This window comes from Megalobrama amblycephala, linkage group LG13 (assembly GCF_018812025.1).
Source record: "Megalobrama amblycephala isolate DHTTF-2021 linkage group LG13, ASM1881202v1, whole genome shotgun sequence".
In the NCBI taxonomy this organism is placed as follows: domain Eukaryota; kingdom Metazoa; phylum Chordata; class Actinopteri; order Cypriniformes; family Xenocyprididae; genus Megalobrama; species Megalobrama amblycephala.
Window position 1 is genome coordinate 27,599,907 of NC_063056.1, and position 17,104 is coordinate 27,617,010.

Below are 17,104 nucleotides of genomic sequence, written 5' to 3' on the forward strand. Positions count from 1 at the left end.
CACAGTCCATCAAGACAATCTAATATTAACTGCGGATCCACATGTTTATTGGCTAATGTAAATACTCTCGAGACTAACAATATATTGTATTATAGTAGATGTAAGGAAGAAACTATCATATTAAACATGAGGTCTATGTCAATACATTTTGTGTATTTATTATTGTAATGATACAAATACAATACATCCCTCCACCACCACCACCACACACATTCCTGTCCCACCCACTTTTTAAAACAAAGTTATGCCACTGCCCTACAGCATCAGTTCCATTCATAAATCCCCTCCCGTAGCTTCATAGGATAGTAAAGTGTCTTCACTTCAGAATCTCGGTGGAAGTAGTAGGTCATCCGGAGACTTTTTACCTACTGTTTTTCGAATAATGTGTATTCAGACATACTATGTTTGCATAGTGTTTTTCGCATACTATATATTCACAAGTTCACACTTACAAATAATCATAGTAAATAGTATGCGTAATAGTATGCATATTTGGCGTGCTATCCGAGGAACCCAGGGTTCCTGGCCCGAACCCAGGGTACTCCCCCCATATTTCTGGTTAGAAAAGTAACAAGGCGAGTGTGAGGAGACGGGGTGGTGGAGGGATGCTGAAAAAACTGTTGAGGAATCGACTGTGTTGACTGTGTTTATATAGGCCTTCACTCATGCTGTTGATTACTGATTGTTGACAACTGGCTGAAATGACTTAATGATTAGTCAGATTATTTGAACTTTGCTCCTCCCGAACTTTGTTAATAAAACATCATTTAAGACGGGTGCACACTGTGTGATTTTGGCCGTCTGAGACAAATTTTGAGAATCCTAAATCCTAGGCAAAAATCTGTAGTCTTTGATTGATCGCTAGATTGAGATGTTCACCGACAGCCAATTAATGACCGTTGTGATCAAATTTTATCTCCGACGAAATTCTGGCAGTGTCAGAAGTTTTGGCGCACAGTTTCTGCAGTGTGACTTCTCCCAAAAACAAACCTCAAATTGTCTTCGTTTTTCAAGATAAGCCGTGATCAAAATTAACTCTAGAGATGTCTTTGTTAGCCACCATTTCAGTCCCGTGTGTAATGGAGCTCACTGTCACCGAATGTGTGTGGGTTGATAATGTAAAACTCCAGACAAGTTTTCAAGCACGTGTCCGTTTTTAACGCGTCTTGACTGTCGTAGAGTCTGATATATAGGACAGCTGAGATCCCACAGTGTGACATGAGGATCATGTTCATACAGTCTGACAAGCAACAATCGTAAAGGACTATTATAAATCGCACAGTGTGCACCCAGCTTTAGAGAAGAATTTGATTTCAGACAGCATGTTTCTGCCGATGGATACGCTCCGCATGCGTTTCACGTGAGTGTAGCTGTCCAATCAACTGTTGTTGTTGCAGTTCAGAAAGGCAAGAGAAGGATACAAGCCACTGATAGAGCCACTACTATTTGCAGCATATAAATCTCCTGCCTGGGAACATTCTGGCTTCCCAATATGTTACAACAGTGATGGTCAAAAAAAAAAAAAAAATGACGAGTGCTGTATGCTCCAATTTGACCCATCCTTTACGGTGAACGTGATTTCACCAAGTACAACATGTTCAACATCTTTGTTGATCCTGGAACAACATTCCAATCAACCAATCAGATTTGAGGGGAAAATTTACAGTTTATGTCAAGTTTAGGATTACAACTTGAGTTAGGTGCTTCTACATAAGTGTTATTTACACACAGATTTTAGGAATAAGTTATGGGTAGGGTTAGGTTTAGGGATTTAAACTGGAACGAGATCTAAACCGAATGTGATTTCAACCAATGGGGATAAATTAATCTCTATTTAATTCATACAGTGAAGATTATATGCAATGTTATTTTACATTTGTTTCTTTATTCAATTTCTGTACCTGAAAATGCCTGAAACCGTGATCCTAAAACTGTGATACAAACCAAACCGTAAGTAATTTGAACCATTACACCCCTATTCAACAATACTGATTTTAGTTGGGAACAAAAGGAGTTATGAGTGAGTTAATGAATCTCTTTACTCAATATTTACTAATAATTTAAAACATTGATTCATTCAGGAAGGAACAACTACGGTGTGTTGCTCGGAGACGCGCCACAGATCTGCTTTGACTTGCAGAGCAATGGTAATCTGCAAAACTGCAACACTCAATACTTTGTTAAACTATTGTATAAAAGCGTTATCACACTTCTGTTGTTATGAATATCAAATTATCCTATTATTTTGATATCCTAACTATGTGCGATTATGGTTTGTTGAATTGCACTGTTCTAGAAGTGTAAAATACACAGCACTGGTCTGTGTTCAAACTTATCTTTAATGCAAAGTTGTAAGCATCTGTATCATCCCTGAATGTTTTAGCAGATTCTCGGTCTGGCTTCCCTTCTCAGAGAAACTTTTACATGTTGCAGCACCGCAAACCACACAGCATTTGGATACATTTATACGAACCATAAACTAAAAAGAACCACATGGCTCCATGAGTGTACTAGGAGACAGACAGCCAGTGGACTGTGTCCTTGCTGTGTAAATGGCTCTTCAGAATTGCAGTTAAAATATGGTGTTATAAGATTCTGTTCACTGCTGGATGTTTGTCTCATTTATATTTTAATAGTTTGAGTTAAAAGAGTCATCACGTCTTCTGGTTTATTCTGAATGACGATCAATTACATATGCATTTGACAGAGTAAATAACCTCATGAGTGGATGTTCCCCAAAAATGGAGCACTACAGCATATTCTCTTCCTGTTGTCATGGTAATCTTGTCCCACTATGTCCTCTTCCATAGACTTACAGACCAAACATGGCTGAGGGAAGCCTTTTTAAAATCAACAAATGCTTTTCTTTGCCCTCTATAACACACCTCTAGCATCTCCACAGTGATGCTCAGTGATTCTGAGTCTCTCTCTGAAAGCCAGATGGATCTCGACCAGAACTAAGGGATTCCAGTGACTAGAAGAGTTGCACATAATAGCCAAGTAGACCAATTTTTTTAAGGATTCTTTACAGATCCTTAAACAACATTTCTATTAAACGATTATAAGCCAAATGGTGATCTATAGCCATAACCTGCCCGTAACAGCAAAGGGAAATGTTGGATTGATATTAAAGTTTTTGAAGCTTCTAACTGTAAATCTGATTGACAGAACCAACAAGGACGCTGATCCGGGAACGTGTTCTACCTGTGTAAATCACATTAAAATCAGAATCGGATACAGTTGAGTTATTCTAGTCCTAAATCATTATGGATAAAAAAAAGTTAACTTTACAGCTTTCAGTTATATTTCTGGGTTAAATACCAGAAAAGTTTCTGGAAAAAAAATACAGTTTCTGATGAACTGTAAATATCACTGTCTTTAATCTGGCTCTATCATTGCCCTGAACATATGATCCATTTGGCTATACTTGTGAGGGAAAATGAAATGTCGATATAGTGAAACATTAAAGGGATAGTTCACCCAAAAATGAAAATTTGATGTTTATCTGCTTACCCCCAGAGCATCCAAGATGTAGGTGACTTTTTTGTTTCTTCAGTAGAACACAAATGATGATTTTTAACTCCAACCGTTGATGTCTGTCAGTCAAATAATGCAAGTCAATGGTCACACAATCTGTAAGAGTCAATAAACACGCACAGACAAATCCAAATTACGTTAAACCCTGCGGCTCGTGACGACACATTGATGTCCTAAGACACGAAACGATCGGTTTGTGCGGGAAACCGAACAGTATTTATATCATTTTTTAACTCTAATACACCACTATGGCCAACTTCGTTCAGCAATCGCTTGGTGAGGTCTAATCGCGCTCTGACAGCGGCAGTGATGTCTCGCGCATATACTTCAATGAGAGCTAGACATCACTGCCGCTGTCAGAGCGCGATCAGACATCACCAAGCGATTGCTGAACGCAGTTGGACATAGTGGTGTATTAGAGGTAAAAAATGATATAAATACTGTTCGCTTTCTCGCACAAACCGATCGTTTCGTGTCTTAGGACATCAATGTGCCGTCACGAGCCGCAGGGTTTAATTTGGATTTGTCTGTGCATGTTTATTGACTCTTACAGATTGTGTGGCCATTGACTCGCATTATTTGACTGACAGACATCAACGGTTGGAGTTAAAAATCATCATTTGTGTTCTACTGAAGAAACAAAGTCACCTACATCTTGGATGCCCTGGGGGTAAGCAGATAAACATCAAATTTTCATTTTTGGGTGAACTATCCCTTTAAAAACGAACTTATGAGAACATTCGAAACAAATGATGCACTGTATATCTGTACTGTACTATAGTAGCTATTTCCCTTATTAGATTTTTTTTAAATTAATCAGTGTCAGTCCATATTGGATATTTAATCATGCAAATTTCCTTTATTTTTACATTTAGATTACCTTTGCTGTCATCTAATGCTCCCTTAAAGTTAAGGCAGCGGCTATTTGCACTAAGTGCAAATAGCAATATATTCTAAGTTAGACTAAGTGACATTAGCAGCATTTTCTTAGCGATATGCTATTTACACTAGGTGAAAGATAGATTCTCTTTACACCATGTAAAAGTATGAGTTCTTTGCAATAAGAGTAAATAGTAATTAGATGCTATCTATAATTTATTTTGGCAGATACTGTTTGCACCTTAGTATTTTTGTACATTAACAGGATGCAATAAAATCATAGAGTGTAAATGATTAAAATTATTAAATGGATGCTGCCTTATTGCGAGCGCGACAAAAGGTGGATTCCAGGTCTGGAAAGCCAGGTCTGCGAGCCTTACTCACTATACTACTGCACCACTGAAGACGTTGAATTCTGTGCATCTTTTTTAAAACTTGTGAGTGGCCTAACCAGACATCGGTGGGCGGAGCTAGTGTAAATAGCGTTTGCCAACAAGGGACGCTATTTGCACTTAGTGTAAACAGACACGCCGTAAGGGCAAATCTTTAAAAACACTAATCATTTAATAACACTGTTAAATGTAATCTCTAGCGAATCTTAAAATGAGTATAATTTATCATACATTACATTATAATGTTGTAATGCCTGAATTCACAAGTGATTTTAGAGTTCTACTTTTAATTTATTCATATTTCAAAATAGTATTTGTAATAATTATCGGTTATGAACCATAACATAAATATCATTATCAGCTTGATTATTTTAAGGGTTTAGGGGTCAGCAAATACCATCACCTCTGTATAAAAACCATCACATCTATGAGATGTCCTTACTAATATAGTGAAGCCAACACATGTGTGTGTGTTGAATGGGGAAGTCCCGAGCAGTAGTACAGTAACTGTTAGGTCAGTGGAGAATTATGTGCTATCTCCGGCATGTCCAGAATGCCAGACAGCCATGGCACAACCCCTATTACAGCCAGGACTGGTTTCAACCAGTTTTCTCTGGTGCCCTGATGCCTTTACTCAGCACTTTTACATAGAGCCACAGTAACACACCTGCCACTGCCGGTCACTCTAACACACACGCACACATATATAAATATACTCTCCCTGACCATCTCACACTAAATTGGCAGTCTACTTGCCCCAACCTGCTCACCATGTACACCCTGCATCTGTCCCCCAGAAGCTTGAATGATTCCCAGCCTAATTAGCCACATAAACTCAGCCCACACACGCATATATACACATTCTTCGTCTCTCTACCCACTCCTAATTAACCTACAAAGCATGACCCCCATCCCAACTAACACACACACTCACAGCTTGCTATAGACTGGCATCCGTCAAAGCACCAGACCATCTAAATAACTTCTGCAGGGCACACGTACATCACCAGCTGTCACAGGACATCTGTTCTGTCACCTGGTGCCGGTGATATTTTTTTTGTTTAATAATACACATTTTTGATTATTTGGGAGAGTTGGGTAAGTTTTTACACTAATATTCCTAATAATCATGTTTCAGGTTGTTTATCAACTGAAAGTGTCCATAACAGAAAAAAAAGTGGTCCAGAGACACAATTTGCCCCACATTAGGGGGTAAGATGTGTCATGTCAAGGTGTTGAATAATTGTGAAATATGTGAATGATTTACACTGTGAATAAAAGTATGAACATAAACAAGAAAAAAAACTATTTATGAAGGCACAATGTCTTATTTATACACTCTTGCTAGAACCGGGTTGAACCCCTTTTGCCTTCAGAACTGCCTTAATTCTTCATGCCATAGATTCAACAAGGTGCTGGAAACATTCCTCAGAGATTTTGGTCCAAACTGACATGACAGCATCACGCAGTTCCTGCAGATTTGTCGGCTGCACATCCATGAAGCGAATGACCCAAAGGTGCTCTATTGGATTGAGATCTGTAACTGTGGAGGCCATGAAGAAAAGTAAACTCAATGCCATGTTCAAGAAACCAGTTTGAGATGATTTGAACTTTGTGACATAGTGAGTTAACCTGCTGGAAGTAGCCATTAGAAGATGGGTACACTGTGGTCATAAATGGACATGGTCACTCAGCAATAATACTCAGGTAGGCTGTGGTATTTCAATGATGCACAACTGGTACTAAGGGGCCAAAAGTATGCCAAGAAAATATCCTCCACACCATTACATCACCAACATTTTTCCAATCTTTTACTGTCCTGTGTGAATTGTAGCCTCAGATTCCTGTTCTTAGCTGACAGGAGTAGCACCGGTGTGTCTTCTGCTGCTGTAGCCCATCTGCTTCAAGTTTCAATGTGTTGTGCATTCAGAAAGGTTCTTATGCAGACTTCAGTTGTAACAAGTGGTTATTTGAGTTAATGTTGCCTTTCTATTAGCTTGAACTGGCTATTCTTCTCTGGCATCAAGGCATTTTCACCCACAGATCTGCCACTCAATGGATATTTTCTCTTTTTCTGACCGTTCTCTGTAAACCCTAGAGATGGTTGTGTGTGAAAATCCCAGTAGATCAGCAGTTTCTGAAATACTAAGACCATTCCCATCAGGCACCAACAACCATGCCACATTCAAAGTCACTTAAATCAACTTTGTTCCACATTCTGATGCTCAGTTTGAACCTCAGCAGATGTCTTGACCATGTTTACATGCCTACATGCATTGTGAGCTGAGTTGCTGCCATGCTGATTAGATATTTGCATTAATGAGCAGTTGAACAGGTGTACCTAATAAAGTGGCTGGCAAGTATAGGCTATATATATATACATATATAGTACTGTGTAAAAGTCTTAGGTCACCACCAGCTTTGTTGTTTTAGCAAAGTTTTAATGACCATCCTTATTTATTTTTTGGTCTGTATTACAATACAAACAGAAAATACAGGAAATATACACAGAAAAATCAGAACAAAATGGTTTCTTTAAGCAAAAATTTAGTATTTGTATATGTGACCTTCTGGACTTCTTCCAGTTTTTCAAAGAAGAATCTCTGAGAAACTTCTCATCATATTTTGAAAGTTTTCAATTTCTGTCCTTTTCCATTCCATTTAGGTTTAAGAGAGCCTGTTCCTGCTATTGCTCAAGTGTAAGGGGAGGTCACCAAATACTTGCCACTTTAGCCTATAGAAGTCTTCTCTTTTTTCTGTATTTTCTGGTTATATTCTAATAAAGAGAATGAGAAATAATTATATATGATCATTAAACCCTTGCTAAAACAACATCTAATGGTGGCCTAAGACTTTTGCACAGTACTGTATGTATGTGTATATATATATATATATATATATATATATATATATATATATATTTTTTTTTTTTTTTTTTTTTTTTTTTTTCTTCCAGAATTCATAAACAGACATTTTTATACATTAGCAAGTTTGCTTTGACATCATAAAAGCATAAAACATGTTTATCACTCCATCACAGACCTGTATTTGATGAAGTCATAATAATTAAAGGGGTGACAGAACTTACCCACTGACACATCTTAACCCCACTCCTCCCTACTGTATTGACTGATGGTGAGATGTATTTAAAAAGTGCTTAGAAAGATAAATTGGATTTAAAAAAAAAAAAAAAAAAAAAAAAAAAAAAAAGAACAGTATCAGTTCAGAGTCCAAACAAGCAGTGACTAATGGCCTCTGTGCCAAGTTGTTGTTGGTTCTCGCAGGGTCCTATCTCATACCCCAGATCCGGCTTTAACTCCTGATACCTGTAATCACTGTTTGCCTCTCTCCTCATTCCCATTAAAGCTCAGACTGGAGGAAGGGGATGGAAATAAAAAAGAGTGATCTGATGAAACGAGAGCAGACAGATTGAATGTTCCTATCACAGGCTTTTAGAGGCGGTCTGCAGTGCGGTGGTCCCTGAGGCGGGCCCTGTTGAGGAGACTTTGAAAAACAACTAGGTGCCTAGACTCCACAGACTGAAGTAATCCAGAAGCAGCATGAGACTTTCTAGGGTGATTTTGCTTTTGCACCCAATTAGCTTGAAATTCTAACAGGCTAAAAATGGAACAATCTGGTTGCGTATTCTTGAATATGAATTGCGACTATCAGTGAAAGATGGGTAGCATCTGGAGAAGAGTTATCTTCCTGCTGTGCGTGTGTAATGGTGGAAGAGCGCCAAAAAACATAGCGCAGGGAAGACATAAAGCAGAGAAGATACTGCTCTGAGACTCCCTTTCCGTATCTGTGGACAATGCAGGCTGGATTTCCAGTGAATAAGGAAGAAGGTCCAGACAGAATGAGATAATGTGGTGTGTGAGGGAGCAAGAGTTCACACCTCCTCTTGTAAACATTGTTCTTGCATTTGAAGCTGCACTTGATCCAACATAAAGAGAGTTTTGTGAACTGGAAACAGTTATAAATGCACACATGTAGAAGAACTGAGACACTTAAAGGGATAGTTCACCCAAAAAATGAACATTCTGTCATCGTTTACTCACCCTCATGCCGTTCCAAACCTGTACTTGGACCCCGTTGACTTTTATTGCATGCATAAAAAGAGTTCATTCTTCAAAGAACATTCTTTTGTGTTACACGTAAGAAATAAAGTTAGGAATGCCATGAGGGTGAGTAAATGATTTTTGGGCAAACTATTCCTGTAATAAGATTAAACCCTTCTTGTCTTCATTTTTGTAACTTTTTCCCTCTCACCCGCCCACCTGGTTTTGCTGACACTGCACCTGAGCTCTTTCTCAATGGCTCATGCTGACATTCAATTAGTTCCCTTAACCAGTGCACCTCCCCGCAGTTAATGACTCAGAACCACAATCTTCCACAAGTATCATTTCTTTCCTCTTTTTTTCAATTAAATCACTTGTCTCAAAATGGAAGACAGAAAAAATGGCCTGAGGGTCATCGCAGTCAGCGCGAGAGCGTGGAGATGATTTCCCCGTCTTTTCGGCTGCCGCTTTCTTTCTCGCTTCCCTCTTTAAAAAGATTTCACTCTGATGAAATGAAGCTAAAATATTTCAAAGTGGCTTGCACACTTTTGTTCAGCTAGAGCTGTATTTGAGTTCTCTATAAACACGTCATTTATCCAGCGCTTTGATGGTGAGGGAGACGTGTTTAGGACAGTTGATTGCAATGAACACAAGTGTCAAGCATCAGAGAGGTTTGAGCTAGAAACATTTGGAAAAGAAGCAATTATTTTGTCTTTCATCACCCTCTTGAGAGGAAATCCAACAAAGGTCACTGCAGGCGTGTCACACATGGATGCTTGGCTGTGGCTGTGGCTAAAAAGACTAAGAGATATGGACAACAAGAAGAAGCAACCACAAAAATATTGTGTGCATTACAGCACGAAACGATAAATGTAGGTCGTTAAATGCAACACATTATGGTGTTAAATGTTCCTTTCTTGTGTTTTCATTTTAGCATTCCACATTGAATGCCTCACACCTCATTAATTCAGCACTCTCAGCTGAATAATAACGATCGATAAGATCATTAATCTTTGGAATATATGATCAAATATCTGCGAGCTACCCACGCTTTTCTACCATTTGCATTCATATTAGAATAAATGGGAATGAAACAGTCAAATGTTTCATTACTGTAATATTTCTGCTGAGGATGTACAGCAGTAGTGTTCATAATTGAAAACAAAGAAGAGAGAGAAAGCAAAGATTGAAAGCTTACTGGATTCATGTTGTTTTTGATTGGGCAGATGTGAGGATTTTAATTAATGGTGGTCAGTGATTACTTGTTGTCTCAGTGGAACCCTTACTCAGCCTTAACCGAATGGTTATTGTGTGTTTGTTGTTAGCATAAAGTCAAAAAACTAGTACAAGCTTGGTTTCATTTAATTAATTCACTATGCCAAAGTTACGAAACAATCAATTTACTATGATTCTGACTAAATAGGCTACAGCCTATACTACAGTAGCCAGCATACTTGTTTTTAACAAACTATAGGCTTCACATAAAATCTGAGTCTGTTTTAAAGGCTTGTGTTTTCATGTAGTTGTTTTCCTTTTGTCTTTGGAAGCCGCTGGCACAGAAGTAATCCAGAGATATCGAGCGCCATCTATAGAACTACTTTTATAAAACAATGAGGGGAAAAGAACCCAAAGGTGGTGCCCTACTGCCACCCAGCGATCAGGAATAGGAAAGTCATGTAATGTTCTCCATGCTTCATTATAAAGCTTCTTATTTTTGGATTTGACACATTAATCTAGTTGTATCAGACCTCTGGTGAGTTTAATACCAGTTTCCACACCATCTGTTACCAGCATGAATGAATCTTACAGATTGATTAGCCTATTAAAAATGAAGGTAGAAGATCGTAATTAATTTACTTGTTGACAACCACAGCCATACAGACAAGGTTTAAGCCAAGTCCTAGACTAAACTGCATGTTTGAGCTGTCTTAATTGAAAGCAACTTGCACTGACATATCTTAAAATATGTCAGTGCCATTGTTTTGTCTCAAGAGATGCAAATCAGAATGTTTTTATAAGGCACGTTTATAAAAGCTGCTATAACTAAGGCCTTCTCCAGGCTTAAAATAAGCCATGCCTGTGAAACCAGGCCATATAAGCCATATATTGTTTAGGTGTTCTCTGTGTCCCCTTGGAGGAAACAATGAGTTCAGGTGAAGTGAACTACAACGGACATCGGGTAGGTGGCGCTATTTCAACATATTTAGACGAGAATAGACCGAGCTTTGAGATGGCCATTCTTTGACTGGAAATTCTCTGACTGAAGTTTATGTCTAAACATGTCAAATAAGATATGGTTAGAAGACGTAAATCTCAGGTAAGTTATTAAAGTTTATTCCTATTCAAAGGTGATGGGTTTTAAATGAAAAAACAACAACTTTTAAATCAACCATCTGAGAATAAAACGATCTATTATCTAAAACTACATACAGCATATGCTGTGTGTTTTAGATAGCTAGGTTATAGGACAGTTTTGTATGTCGAAAAATAAAAAAAGGTCTGTCAAATTACACTGTAAGAAAATAACGTGGATTCTACGGTTAAAAAAACGGCAGCTGTGGTTGCCAGGCCTACCATTAAAAAATACAGTAGCGACATTTTAGGTTTTACCTGTTTTGTACTTTTATAATACACTGAGAACCACCAAAAACAGGTGGTTATGAAAAAGATGATGAATCATAGGTCATCACAAGCAGTTTTTCCACAAGCTGAGGACGTCAATGCTAATATGTAAAAATTGCACAGTGTCATTCACACAAATAGGCTTACTAAACACCATCATGGTGACATTAATAATGTAGCTATTTAACATTCATTTAACAACATTAGATGTAACATAAAACCCCGATGTAAATGATTAGGAAAAAAAAAAAAAAGATAGTTATAAACAGAGTTATTTCTATAAAAACACATCAATTGTGTCACGCAGAGAATTCTGGAATGTCAATTTAAGTTTTTTCACTATATTTTAATGATATAATCTTTTTCAATTCCCAAAACTGTAAATTTAACAGTATTTTACTGAAAAAATAAGGATAGATCTATTACAGTTATTCACTGTATATAGTATGGAAACTTACTGTTTGCCAATTAACAGGTTTTTACAGTAGCCTAGCATTTTTAGTCTAGCTTTTACCATTAAAATTTCGATAATTTTTTTTTACAGTGTACAGTAAAACAATGTTATAGGACTTCATGCAGTAATTTGTATAATATCTATAATTATTTATAATAAATAGACTTTTCAATATGCTTAACTACTTACTATTGCCCATTTATAATTGAGATATTGATCCCCCTCCCCCATAATATTTATAGTGATCAGACTGTGTGTATTCATGATGTTCATCATCAGAATCAATAGTATCAGTTTCATTCATAACACTCATATTATTGTCCTCTGAGGCTTTTACAGATTGTCAATAATACATATTTATTTATATAATAATATATTATACTCATATATTATACTCTAAAATATCATATATTCTGTGATATATATATTCTAAATTATAGGCATACAGCTTATCAATTTAGTTAACTTTCATTGAATAAACCATGATGACTAAAAAACACTGAATCATAGTCATGAATTATTATCTTCATAATAATAACATCACCAATAATAGTCCCACCCTGTCTTTCTCTAGTGGTTTACACACTATTTATTCCTTCACAAACATTACCTATTATTTAAGATTATGTGGATCATTATTACATCTCACATGCATCCAAAACATTCTGTATTTTTAAAAACCTCATTGATTCACTGTGATGGAGAAGCCTCTCTGCACCATTCAGGGCTGGATATTACCCTGGCGTCACAGTTATTTCTCCACAGCCATCAATCACACAGTAAATAAATAAATCAGTCAGTCAGCTGATCTATCACTAATGTTTAAATATATCCAGTTTATACACCTACATTTATAGAACTCGTACAGACTGTGTTTCTACTGACAGTGCTGAAGATATGGAGACTGGGTGTACGTACACACAGACATATCAAATGACAGCAGCGTGTCTGAAAGCATGACATTCCCCATTTAAGCTGATTGGCTGACATTCATGCGCAGCTTGTAGTAGAGACGTATTAAAATGTGTTAATCCTGCAAAGTTAAAAGCGGCCACTATTTTTAGCCACTGTTGTTATCACACATCAGTGGGTCTGTATTAAATCCTCCGCCTTCACAGAAACACACGTTTACACTGCGCTTTGGCTGGATCACACTTGTCTCTCACCAGCTCAGCTTTACTGAACACACTTGGAGGGATTGCTATGGCAACTGGTTGCTATGGGTGATGTGACACCACTACATGCTCATCTTGGTGAGGGAAAGAGGGAGTTGGACCACAGAGGAGAGGAATGGAAGCGGAGAGTCGCAGATTTTATTTTGAACGCTGAACAAATCGACGAGCTGGGTTGAAAAAGTTGTGACAACCATCTGTCTCTGGGCGGACAGCCGTGATGGAAGCCGTCTCTCTCCCTGCTTATTTTGGGTCTCCATCACCCTCCCACTGATGAATCCTCTTCAGTAACAACAGGTGAGAAACTAATGCTTACATTACATTCACAGCCCTGTGTGTGTGTGTACAGACGTCACCGGTTCAACTGTCAGAGCGGTGAGAATGCAGTTTAGCCGATTTTAGGAGGGATCGATTGGATATTTACATGGAAATTCGATAAACAAAATCACAAATGGAGACGTGTTTGTGTCGGGCACTTTGTTTCTGTAATCCAAACCCCAGGTACCCAAATGCTGATGTGGTTGGATTGTGAACAACACATTGCCATATCATGCGTGCGACTTCACGTTGTTCAAGAGAAATCTTCACGTTTGGGGAAATTGAGCCAGGCTTTATAGGGAGTGCCAGGGCAGATCGTGAGCACTGGCATCAAAGAAGTGAACCATTAAAGGGTCAGCGACTACCACAGAAACCGACGCTTTGAGAGAATGAATCAGGGGGCATGACAAAACCAGTCAGAAATGGATTCGATCGCCTTAAGATGAGAGAGATAATTGACTCAAGGCTACTTACTGTCCTCAGCGAGCTGAATCATTCCACTCATGTGCATCAGTAATGTGAGCTGGAGGATTTAATTCTGTAAAACATGTACACATTAATCTTATATAACAGCGGTGGTGTATGTCTTTAAACGCGAGGCCTGCGCCGACTGTGAAATTGTTGTTGTGAATTCTCAGTAATGTTGTTAGGTCCTCGAACTGAATGTATGTGAAGTATTTGTTTTGAAACGATTGTAATATTGGTGATATTTCATGTTCTTGTTGTGATTTTTCCAGAATGCCTCTAAACAAGAACCTGTTGATCACGAATGTGGCGAAAATGGCCACGTGCCCCTGACCCGTGCCGACAAACTGGAGAGGATGGCCGAGCATCTTCACAGCAGCACGCTGTCTGCGTCTGGGGCCAACCAGCCCATCCCTTTCCTCACGCTGGAACAGAAGGCTGCCTTCGTCTTCGTCCTCCTCCTCTTCATCTTTCTGGGGCTGCTGATCGTGCGCTGCTTCCGAATCCTTCTGGATCCGTACAGCAGCATGCCGAGTTCCACGTGGACAGACTATATGGAAAAAGACACGTTCGACTACCGCATTGCCTGAGCTGCTAGCCAGATTTCGGGCTGGGAGACATGCGATGATTACCTCACACGCGCACACACACACACCGACACACACAACCACCACCACACCTCCTCCACCTCAGAGCCGACTGTATCCCTCAAGTGTTGTTGTTTCGTGATGGTGGTTTTGTGTACTTGTGGGTCTGGATTTTTCCATTTGAAAACTGCACTTAAAACCCACTTTCATGTCTCATGTGTTCTGACAGGGTTTTTCAACTCATAGCTTCCACTACTGATGTCACGTTCGGCATGGCTGAAAAGTCTTAGCGATGAATCTTTTATGTTCGAAACCAGCCAAATAGCTTTATTACAGACAAACAATATGGTTAATTATTTTCTATGTCCAAAGAATGACAAATTAACAATTCCGAAATTGGAAAATAAAAAAGTAGGGTAATCCATTTCTCAATGATTCATTCCACACTTATCATAAAAGCACAGTGCATTGGTTCCAGGATGATTACATTCTCTGAGCTCTTCGGTTTGGGACTCTTGAGCTTTGCGCCTTATAAATCCGTGTGTTTACAGAACAGCCAGAGAAACTGGCCCTGCTGTTATTCAGCTAAATGTCAATCAATGTACTGACCTACCAGCCTCTGTGGGCAAATTGAATGTTTGATTTGCCAGGTCCTTTCCCTGCCTCTCTCTACAGTGTTCTTAATAGGATGAGTCGGATTTCCTCTCTGTTGTTCTTCAGTATTTGCTGATGTTGAAATGGACTGTTCTATCAAACGTTTGCCGTTCTGCCCGGGCTATCAGCGCAGTGTTTCTTTCCTTCTCAAAGTCTGGTTCACCTGTGATTTGCTTGACTTACATGTTCAATAGAAATGAAGCTGAAATAAACAGGTGCGATATGTGTCTTGCGTGCAGAGGAGGTCAATATTGCCATTTAGGTGCAACTTAGCTATTGCTTTCGAGTCAGTATTGCGGCGGTGTTATTTCTTAATGACAACGACCTGCTGTTCTCACAACGCACATTGTGTCTTAGCTGAGTGGTGTGTACAGTATATTTGAGCCTTTAAAATGCAGAGAGATGCTGGTGACTTTATGAGAAAATGTGCCATGTAGTTTACAAGTGGCTTTTGCATTTTAATGTGCTTTTATATTTGTTTCCAAATAAAAAAAAAGATATGTTTACATCTCACCCTAGTGAGTGTCTTAATACATAAAACAACATTAAAATGGAAATGAAAGCACATGTGCATGACAGGGATGTTTATTGATACTTTTAAATTCCAATTTAGCTGCTAAATTTGAATTGAGGTAGCAAAATTGCAGAATTGTAATTCAAATGTAGTATTAAAGTGAACTAGAAAAGCAAACGTTTTTAAAGTGTCGTGTCATGTCACCTATAGAAATTTTCATCATATTTAAAAATTAACTTTTATGGGTGAGGTGGAAGAACACCTCTTTTCCCAGAATGTATTTCCAGTGTTGAATCCTTAAAAACACAATTCAGTAAATTCTGTTATTCCAATTCAACTTCTTGTGGGGTGTTGCCAATTCAATTCAAATTCTCTGTCAGGAATTGAAAGGGAGCCATTTTTCATTCTTCAGTTCTGAATTCTGCACAACCCTGGTGCATGAGAAGAGTTTTTGCAATTATCAATTGATTCATGTAATTCTATGCATTATTCATGAACAACTCCATAAACCACACATATAACATCATTAAGTTCCAATTCAAAGGCCTGGTCAGATGGCAGGGAACACTCATCCCTTCACTCTGACTCTTTTTGGCCCAAAAACGTTTTTTCCTGTTGAGAAAGACATCAGATCGACCCTCCAGAACAGCATGCAAACAGCCTTAACCCCTTCATTAGCATTATGCTAACAGCAGGCACACATGCTGGCAGCAGCTTTCACAGGAGGGAGTATGCAGCAAGACAACATCTCAAAGTCATCTGTCTTCATCTTCTCATGCCACCATGTACAGATGTGCTTTCACTCAACCTCAGGAAAATAGTGACGGCTCCATTTTACAGCATCACATCCCACAGGGGCTCTTTGAGCTCAGAACAGCGTATTGGGGTGCAAAATGAATCAGGCCTATTGTAGAGAGAAAGGTAATGAGACATGTAATGTAGAGAGAGGAGTGCTACTTCATCAAGCATGTTGTGCCATTTACGGTCATGGCTTTCATTGACATCATGTTCTCATTGAAACGTTGTAACGGTGCAGAACTGAATCAATCTTTTGTGCTATATTGTTCGGCCTCATTTGTTTTTGAAGTATCATAATTTATATTTACATTTATGTTCTCGCAGATGCCAAAATATTACCAATGTTCCTTATGTCTTGAGTACAAGTGTAGCATTGTTGGGACATTTTCCTTGTCTTGTAGTTGAAAACAAACACACTGACTACTGTGACAATCGCTGACGTACCAATATGATGATAGTACCTAAAGAGGAGTGAGCTGTTAAATTTATTTTCAAATAAATCATATACAGTATCTCACAGAAGTGAGTACACCCCTCACATTTTTGTAAATATATCTTTTCATGTGACAACACTGAAGAAATGACACTCTGCTACAATGTAAAGTAGTGAGTGTACAGCTTGTATAACAGTGTAAATTTGCTGTCCCCTCA

At 38.4% G+C, this 17,104-nt stretch overlaps 1 protein-coding gene across 1 annotated transcript; it reads left to right on the forward strand.

The window, feature by feature from the left end:
• Positions 1–13,635: 13,635 nt before the first annotated feature.
• Positions 13,636–15,654, forward strand: LOC125244012 (cortexin-2). The gene is made up of 2 exons (XM_048153922.1): positions 13,636–13,953; positions 14,173–15,654. Exons 1-2 carry the CDS (start codon positions 13,939–13,941, stop codon positions 14,488–14,490), a joined length of 333 nt encoding a protein of 110 aa, XP_048009879.1. The 5' UTR covers positions 13,636–13,938; the 3' UTR covers positions 14,491–15,654.
• The last annotated feature ends 1,450 nt before the right edge of the window (positions 15,655–17,104 follow it).